Source organism: Macrosteles quadrilineatus, unplaced genomic scaffold, assembly GCF_028750875.1.
Source record: "Macrosteles quadrilineatus isolate MER2022 unplaced genomic scaffold, UCM_ALF_1.0 Scaffold_2__2_contigs__length_208266976, whole genome shotgun sequence".
NCBI lineage: Eukaryota > Metazoa > Arthropoda > Insecta > Hemiptera > Cicadellidae > Macrosteles > Macrosteles quadrilineatus.
Window position 1 is genome coordinate 13,450,457 of NW_026542595.1, and position 10,059 is coordinate 13,460,515.

A 10,059-nucleotide genomic window follows, 5' to 3' on the forward strand; every position below is an offset into this window, starting at 1 on the left:
AAAACTTGTAAGAACTAACTAATGATTTTTTTGTGATTTTAATACTACGGTATGTCAATTTAATTACACTTCTCTTTTTTACACTATTATAATTTAGGTTAATGCTAATAATCATCTTAAGCCTTGATTTTATTACGTTTAAACACTCACCAGACGCAGAAGATTTGGAGGAACTCTTTGAATCTTCCTCATTGCTCATATTGGTTTATTGCAGTTGTAATTAATTAAATATAAGGATGGCCTAAAAATATGAAAAGCTATATAAATTAAAACTCAAACAAATAATCACTATGGTAGGGCATGTAAGTTTATATTTACATCATGTACATAAGTCTGCTGTTTTAGTTCGGTCAATAGCCAGTACAGTAGACCCTCTCTAATCCGGCACTGCACCACTCCGGCACTCCAGTAATACGGCGTATTTTGACAGGAGGTCTTCCGCGATCGCGGCAAAATTCTGATTATCTCCCGTGGCAAAATCAAGAACATCTCCCGTGGTCACGTAGACATTATCGTTGTCTTTCACGGTCGCGGCAAAGATTTTATCATCACGGTCACGGAAACGTCATCGTCGTCATGCCCGATCGTGGTTATAGTGGTCTCCGATCGCACAATCTTCAGAGACGTGTTTTAATTGCATTTGAAGTGCTTTTATTGATAACATTCCAGTAATCCAGCAGTATCACAGTCCTATATCTGCCGGATTACTGAGAGTCTACTGTATTAAGAGTACTTAGCATATCATACACAGCAAAATGGCAAAACATGTACGTGTCAATTAAGCTGTTATTGACACTATTTGAGGGACTGAATAATTTGGAAAAAACATTTTCTTGAAGTTAAAAGATGTAGCTACAGCGAAGTAAGATAGAGAGGATATATTCAATATTCAATGGTATACTAAAGTGGTGTCAAGCACCAGTCGCTGGCATCTAGAGCAAATTCTATTCGTCATCTCTTTCCTCCTCTTGCCATCTTGTACTACAACTGCTTTACAACATTAGTATGTATGGCCATCGCCATTCAGACTCTTTCTTGCTCGGTACAAGTACATTTCCGCTCCACCATACCAGAGCTTAAAGCGCATGGTTGTCCTATTTAAGCTTGTATCCTCTCTATCTTTCTTCTCTGTATGGCCTACATGATGTTTGATAACCTTAAATGTATATTTTTGTGTCTCAACTGATTTGTTATAATATTGTAAAAAGGTTAAAATACCTGTGATTTGTTATGTTAAAAATTTGACATTTTAAAAAAAATTATAAAAACAGTTTGGAAAAGGTTTAAAATATATTTTAAGGTTAAAGATAGTTCCAGAAGCATTTCACTAAATGATAATAAATGAATATTAAATACATAAAATGAAAAAATAAATCATAAATATTCTGGCAATAATGTTATAATGCAGAAAAAGCAAAATAAAATGCTAAATCATGTTTCAGTTTAAAAGCGTGAGGTTGTTCCGTACATCATTATCATAGTGGGACATGGAGGTTGGATGAAACCTCAGCTAAGCTAACTATTTCACTAAACTTAGTTCTCCTTGCTGAAGTGAAGAGAAAGAATCAAACAAAGTGTAAGCGGCATAGAGGTTGTCGATCACATCGCCCGGTGGCTAGCCATTGCAATCAGCCTCCTAGAATCCCTAAGTTACTCTTCAACTGAGCAGGGTCAGGTCCTTTCACTCCATGTTTTTCTTTTTCTTCACAAGCATGGACCAACTGTTTTCATCTTTCTGTCTTTGCTCTCTTCTTCTCCCAACTTCCGTCCCCTTCTTTTTCTTCTTCTGTTACAGGACAACCCAAGGTGTTAGGTGGACCATGCTGAGGGGTGGATGGCATCAGGCCTCTTTTGTATCGTCTGCAACAGAGTGTCGTCTGCTGTGAATGATGGTTGAAGTCGAGAGCGAAGACAGTCCGTGTTTTAATTGTTCAGTAATAATTACCCATGAAGATAATGGTTTGCTTTGTGATGGATTTTGCCGCAAATGGTACCATCCAACGTGTGTGGGAATAAACAATGATGAATATTTGCAAATCAATAGTTTATCGGAGAAAGTGAAGTGGTACTGCACAACTTGTACTTCAAAAATTGACAAGATAGTTTCCAGGGAATGGGATGTCGAGGATATATTTAATCTCCACGATACTGTCCAGAAGCTGGTTAGTGTTGTAAAGGGTGTTGTGGATGATAATCTGTGTTTGAATGATCGCATTGACGAGATAAACTCTAAACATAATCAACTACATAACCTCGTTCAAAATCAAGCCCAGGATCTAGACATCTGTCGTCGTCGTCTGCCTGTACAGACACGAAGCGGTAAAGACTCGATTGTACTCGAACGTGAGCGACTATCGACCACAGCGGTTGATCAACTATCGAACCAACATATCGATGTATCGAACTCTACAACCGTATCTGACTCTGATGTAAACAAACCTGAAATTGAAGCTGTCAGTGTCAATAGTGTTATTCATGGCAGCAATAGCAATTATGATACCGAATTTCCACCTTTTCTTGGATCAGGTCCTTCTGAGGGACAGAAAAATAACGACCAACCTACATGGAATGAGTGGCATGGTAAGAGATTTAAAAATAAAACCCGGAAACAACCAATAATTGGGTCAAAGGTAGATGACATTACATGTAAGGTTAGGGCAGTAAGTAAACTGGATTGGATATTTGTGTCCAATGTTAGTCCTAACTGTTCCAAAGATGACTTGTGATTATTTGAGGACCTCCGGGGTTGTAAATGCTGAGTGTGTTGAGTTGAAATCTCGGTTCGGCAGGTATAAGTCCTTTAAAATCGGTGTCACTTCTGAACTAACATCTAATATGTTATCACATACTTTTTGGCCTAAAGACATTCTTGTAAGGGAGTTCATTGAAAGACAAAATACTCCTAGAACTGGGTTTTTCCCTTCTCGAACTTTTTTAGGGAAAAATCATTCATAGCTCAAAAGAGTACTGCTGCTAGGCCTATGATAAATCTTTGCACAATAAACATTCAGTGCATGCGAAATAAAACTAATGAAATCGAAATTTTAAGCCTTGAGAAGAACATTGATATTTTGTGTATTTGGGAGCATTGGCTCTTAAGTGATGAAATTCAGTTTTATAATACAGTTAGTAATTTAAAACTAGCAGCATACCGTTGCAGGCAGTCAGCTACTGGTGGGGTGGCTGTGTATCTCAGTAACAAACTTGCAGGTAATTATAAACCTTTGGACTTAAGTGGTTTCTCTGAGGATCTTCAGGTTGAATTTGCAGGTGTAGTGCTGCCTAATCTTTCAATGGCGGTAATAAGCATGTATCGCTCTCCTAGTGGTAATGTATATAGATTTTTTTGAATTGCTTGAACTTTGTCTAAGTTACCTTACAACCTTAGGCCTCTTTGTGGTGATTGGAACCGATCATAATATCAATTTGCTTAGCTCTGACAACCACGTGTCTGATTTTGTAAATTTGATGCGAACTTTTAATATATTCCCTTCAATCATCGAACCAACTAGGGGTCCTGCATCTTTGGACACTTTTTTAACCAACTTGGACAGATGGGACTATGTGGCTGCGGTAAGTGTGGACAGTATTGCAGATCACAAGCATGTTCAGCAGTCGGTCACTACTCCGAATGTGGATCAACATCACCAGGTGTCCTCAAAAGTGGTATCCTTCAGAGTCTACAGTGAGGAGGCAGAATTTAAACTTATAGAATACCTAGAACTGAATGCACATTTCTGGTTTGATGAAATCAAAGCATTGACGGCAAATGATGCTTTCATGTTTTTTCATGTCAACTTCAACATGGCCTTTGAAAATTTTTTCCCAATAAAATGTAAAAAGGTGCATGTTGGCAAGTCAGGGGTTTCTAAAAATAATGGTTTGCCTGTTGTTAAGGACTGGTATACCCCTGAACTCTCTAGGCTAAAGAACATGATAACTTTAGTTAATGATTTAGTTAGTGTAAGACCTGATCTGTCTAACTTGCTTAAGCTGCTTAGAACACAATACCGTAAAAATGTGAGGGATGCAAAGATCAACTCAAATGCCGCATACATAACAGGGGCTTCCAATCCCTGTAAGGCGGCCTGGAATTTAATAAATCAAAATAGACCTCAAACAAAGTCTGATATTCTTGATCCGCCTTTTGCATCTGCTGATGAATTCAATTCGTACTTTGTTGAGTCTGTTGAGTCCATCTTGTCAACCATTCCAAATATAACGCAATCCTCTCCTGTGATCCTGTCAAGCATACCTAATGGTGCACCTACTTTTGAATGGAAACATGTATCGGTCCAAGACATTATTAATGCTGTTTTGGGCTTTAAACTCTCTAACAGTAAAGATGTGTATGGCATGACACCGAATCTTTTGAAACACATTGTGTGGGCACTGGCACATATACTAGCCCATTTCGTTAATGTATGCTTTTTAGTTGGTATTTTTCCTGCTCCATTAAAAGTCTCTAGAACTGTGCCTGTCTATAAAAAAGGGTCCCGTGACAATGTTGCAAGTTATCGACCAATATTGTTGATTCCTGTATTTTCTAAACTGTTTGAAGCTATTATGTTTGCTCAATTGTACGACCACCTTGAAGCACACAGCCTTCTGGTGCCTGGTCAATTTGGCTTCAGGAAAGCCAAATCCACTATATTGGCTGTTGATTCTATTGTACAATTAATTGTTGATGCTTTTGAGTCTAAGAAATCTACCTCCGTAATACTTTGTGACCTCCCTCGCGCTTTTGATTGCGTGTCACATGAAATTTTGCTCCTGAAATTGGGAAAATATGGCCTAGAAGGCAGTGCTCTGAGATTGGTCAAATCCTACCTCAGTGATCGCCAACAGGTTGTAAGTTGGAATGGTATTACATCTAAACCATTAGCTGTAAGACACGGGGTTCCGCAAGGTTCCATTATGGGACCTCTGTTATTTTTAGTAACAATCAATGACCTCTATACCAGACTTGAAGGTAATTGCATGTTGTATGCAGATGATACTTCCCTTATATCATGTAAAGCGACCCGTGAACAAGCAGAGCTGTCTGTTAAGAAGATTTTTGAGTCAGCCTCAAATTGGTTTGTTGACAATAAATTAGTGCTCAATAATGAGAAAACACAGTACATAACATTTAGCCTATGTGATTCCCAGATTGTTCCCTTCCAAGAGCCTGTCAAACTCCTTGGTATAACCCTTGACCCCTGTCTCAATTGGAAAGACCACATAAGCCAAGTCTGTACTAAACTAAGTAGAGTAGTACATCTTTTAAGACGTCTAAGTGACCAATTGCCACAGAGTACCCTTAGAATGTCCTTCTTTGCATTTTTCCAACCTCACATATCCTATGGGTTAATTTTGTGGGGCCACTCACCCAATGTCGAAAAGATCCTGCGACTGCAAAAGAGAGCAGTAAGGATTCTCTGTCATGCTCACTATAAAGAACACAGTAAGCCCTTGTTTAAGAGACAAAGAATTCTGACAGTTGTAAATATGTATATATTCCAATGCCTTGTTAGTATTAAAAACAGCATGAATGACTTACATGTAACCAGTTCAGTGCACAATCATGACACTAGGTTTAGTTCTAAGCTTGTCATTCCTCGGTCCAGGACTGATAAAAGAGCTAGGTCATACCCTGTTTCAGGAATAAAACTGTTCAATCACCTTCCTGGTCATGTGAGAAATCTGGAAAGAAAGAACTTCCAAACCGTAATATTAGACTGGCTAATTGAAAATCCTTTTTTCAAATTTAAAGAGTTTTTTGAAACTGTATTTAGTAAAGTAGCCTAAGTTTTCCTCTAAACAACCTGTTTGCTGTTTTTGCATAGTGCATGCATTTTGATGAACTGCATTTGTTTTGCTTTGTATCTTTTTGTGCGTGGTCTTGAACATATTTTTTTTTTCACATGGTTGGTTTTGATCGATTTTTGGTTGGTTTGATTTTTAACTCATGATATTTATTTTATTTTATGCTTGTACATTATGCTTGTACATTGACATAGCCTGTAACAATGTTGTTGTTGATTGGCCAAATAAATTCATTGTATTCATTGTAATAAATTCATTGTATTCATTGTATGGTGTCTGAACGGTAGGCCTACCTGCAGGATACCAGGCGCCCTCCTGTAGTAAAAGGCCTGGGCATGCAGGGCTCTGTCAAGGTCGACTTCAGGTCCCTAGCTTGTCGTGGGAACGCATGCTAGTACCAAAAGTCATGTAAGGGGAAGTAAAATGCCCTGACCTTTAAAGAACTACCGGAAACCAAGACAGAACCTGGTGGAAAGGACGATCATTGTAGAGTGCTTAAGAGTAGACCTACTTATGGCTGACCGGAGCAGGAACCCGCTGGTACCTACGGGTCTTAAAACAGGACATGGAACCTGATGAAGCCAGCAAAAAAGTGGATGAAAGGAAGGCATCAGCAGCGGAGAACAAACCGGCACCTAGAATAGAAAGGGAAAAAGGGGGACACGAGAGATTACCTCCCCCCCTCCTGAATAAGAACTGTTTGAGAATGTTAACTTGTTTTCTGGTTCTGGAAATCAATCCATGAAGACTGTAGGGTATGGATAAGTTATGTGTCATCAATGCAAGAATAAGTTATTGTGACTAAATTGCAACTTACCTTTCTTCTTCTTCATGTACCAACAACTGAGTTGAATAGTTTATTGCAGAAAGCCCATAGGCTTACACAAAATTTATTTGATTTTGCCTTATTTGTATATTAATGATGTACCGGTAGCCTAAGTTGCAAATTGAAATAAGTGCAGAAATCACAAAACAGTGAAAAAATGTTAGTTTAGGGGTTCATACAATTAAAGATTCTTGCTTCCTCCTGTGGTTTAGCTATAAAGTATTTTACATGTAGGCCTAAACCCCAAATAAACTTGGCCGGTAATTATTCCGTATAGGTGTCTCCAAACGAATTTTTAATTTTGATATCTTACTTTAAAGTTTTTTACCTCCTGAATCCAAATATACCAATATTTTTCACAGCTGATCAATATTTCTCAAGATATCGCCGTAATAATATACAACATTACAATAAACAAGGTAGGATGGATGACATTTACAAGTGGAATGAACTATGGGTTAAGTAAACCAACAGCTGATTGTTTTCAATCATAGTCAAGCAAATGGAAGTGACAACTTTAATTAGCCAACTCTGATTCTGCAATATGAAAATCACCTGATTAAGTTACACTTTTCACTTTCTAAGACCAATAAGTTAATAATGTATTATTGTTACCAGTATTTTATCCTTATTAATGATATATTGATTTATATTTCGCCGTTTGGAAATTAGGCCCCTACATAATAAAATGGTGCTATTCTAACATAACCTAACCTAACCTAACCTCTAGAATGTGTAAGCAAACTCCTTTTGATGTCAGAAAAGGCATGTCAGGGTGATAGGTCGTGCTTTATGTGAATTGGTGACTGCATTAAGTGTTTTGAAGTTAGGTTAGATTAGGAAGGTAAAGTTTAGGTTATAATGTATCGAGTTGTTAGTTTATGTTGCCTGCAGACTGTTTTGTAAAATTAAAATCCTGAGAAAAACACTTCAAATTACATTTTTTTCAAAAATGCAAGTGTTTTTTTAATTATAGTGTTTTTTTTTCCCTAATCTAACCTAACTTCAAAACACTTAATGCAGTCACCAATTCACATACAGCATACAGCATGACCTACCACCCTGAAATGCCTAAATAAGAACTACATGTAATTAGTCCACCAGTCCATCTATATCTCCATAATGTGACAAAATTCCTATTATAGAGAACATTAAGTTATTTGACTACAGAATCACTTGAAATGTTATCCATCCTATCTTGTTTATTGTAATGTTAGGCTAAGTATGTTTTTATGGCGATATCTTGAGAAATATTCATCAGCAGTGAAAAATAATGGTAGGCCTAGGGCCTATAAGTTATTTGGATTCAGGAGGTAAAAAACTATAAAGCAAGATATCAAAATTAAAAATTCGTTTGGAGGCACCTATACGGAATAAATACCACTTGGCCTAGTGTACACTTCCATCTTAGCTGTTGGCACAAACATCGATCGATAGGCCTATATCGTATTCGATAGGCTTATATCGTTTAACTTAGTTAGTTAGGTAAGGTTAACCTAACTAACCAAACAATATATCGAACTAAACAATTGAATAATCAATATTACTCATTCGGTTGTTTGTGCCAACAGATAACTTAGGCTTATGTAAGTGTACCTTTGGCTTATAGCCTAATAGACTAGAAGTGTGAACGTGAAGTAGGGAGAAAATCAAATCAAAAAAATAATTAGGAGAGCTTCAGCTTACAATGCTAAGTATATTAATTATTGTGGTTATATTAGACAGCTACAGTAAGAGAAATGTCTTAATAGGCCTAGGCTACTGGCAAACTAATCATAATGGTTTTTTTTTGGCAAGTTAATGAGGAAACCTTGGTATAGCAACACCCTGACCCTATTGTTTTACTCTTAAGTTTACCTTGTTATTTTTGTAAAAGACTTGAACTAAACTGCACTGCACAAATAAACAAAAGAGGTTAGCTTCAGTGCTCCACTCCTAGGTAGGTAGTATAGGTATAGAACAGCAAGACAGCAACAGAGAACAGAGACAGACAGAGAACACCTCCACGCACGATTTTATAGTAAACATTAAACAAACACAAAACACAACACAACAGCAAGCAAAACAAAACAGTAGGAGTAGGCCTAGGCCTACCTAGTTTCTTAGTTTAAAGTTATTTGGGTTTTTTTCTGTTGTGGATATGTTAGTTACAGCATAGACGTATGTTTTATCTATGGTTACAGTTACAGACACACCAGACCGTCGTGAAGTTAGCGGCTCTTTTCATCGGCGCTTTTTCGGATTGTAATAGATATGTGTTGGTACACCTGCGGACGCCACAAACGTGTTTTGCAGGGATGTCGGAAACGCAATTCAATGACAATACGGTGCGAAATTATGTTTTTACATTTATATAATGTCAATTATACCTTGATAAAACGTGTGTACACGTTAAAACTAATTAATTGACGTAATTTAGAAGGCATATTTGAGACCGTACTGTACATTATACGTAGCTATGGCTTAACATAACGCGATCAATTAAAACTCCGAACATAAAAAAGTGCATAATCTTTTTCCTAAGCCAGTCACATCAACTTTGAGGTATTCTAATGGTAATATACAATGTGTAGAATACTCAGTATAAATATGACTGAGGCAGTCCCCTAAATTACGAAGTTATATGGCAAAATGTATATGGTTGATAGGAACTCGCATCAGGAAAATGTGCACAATGTTGACCCTAAGTCCATCACATCAACTTTGAGTTATTCTAATGGTAATATACAATGTGTAGAATACTCAGTATAAATATGATTGAGGCAGTCCAGTGAATTACGAAGCTATAAGGCAAAATCTATATGGTTGATAGGAACTCGCATCAGGAAAAAGTGCACAATCTTTTTCCTTAGTCCATCACATCAACTTTGATGTATTCTAATGGTAATATACAATGTGTAGAATACTCAGTATAAATATGATTGAGGCAGTCCAGTGAATTACGAAGCTATAAGGCAAAATCTATATGGTTGATAGGAATTTGCGTCAGGAAAAGTGCACAATCTTTTTCCTAAGCCCATCACATCAACTTCAAGGTATTCTAATGCTAATATACAATGTATAGAATAATCAGTATGAGTATGATTGCGGCAGTCCAGTGAATTACAAAGCTATAAGGCAAAATCTATATGGTTTATAGGAATTTGCGTCGGGAAAAGTGCACAATCTTTTTCCTAAGCCCATCACATCAACTTTGAGGTATTCTAATGCTAATATACAATGTATAGAATAATCAGTATGAGTATGATTGCGGCAGTCCCCTAAATTACGAAGTTATATGGCAAAATGTATATGGTTGATAGGAATTTGCGTCAGGAAAAGTGCACAATCTTTTTCCTAAGCCCATCACATCAACTTTGAGGTATTCTAATGCTAATATACAATGTATAGAATAATCAGTATGAGTATGATTGCGGCAGTCCAGA

General features: G+C 37.1%; 1 protein-coding gene across 3 annotated transcripts in view; it reads right to left on the reverse strand.

Annotated features, from left to right (window-relative positions):
* Nucleotides 1–8,725, reverse strand: part of LOC128987530 (histone H4 transcription factor-like) — a 121,452-nt gene extending 112,727 nt beyond the window's left edge. Inside the window, exons 1-2 of one of the 3 annotated variants that reach the window (XM_054408416.1) lie at nucleotides 8,492–8,725; nucleotides 151–241 (exon numbers count right to left, since the gene is read on the reverse strand). In XM_054408416.1, the coding sequence (XP_054264391.1) occupies nucleotides 151–199 (49 nt within the window). In that variant the 5' untranslated portion in view covers nucleotides 200–241; nucleotides 8,492–8,725. Of the gene's footprint in view, nucleotides 1–136; nucleotides 242–8,491 lie in introns of those variants that run through there. The other 2 variants (XM_054408417.1, XM_054408418.1) reach the window with 2 other exon arrangements.
* Nucleotides 8,726–10,059: the final 1,334 nt, after the last annotated feature.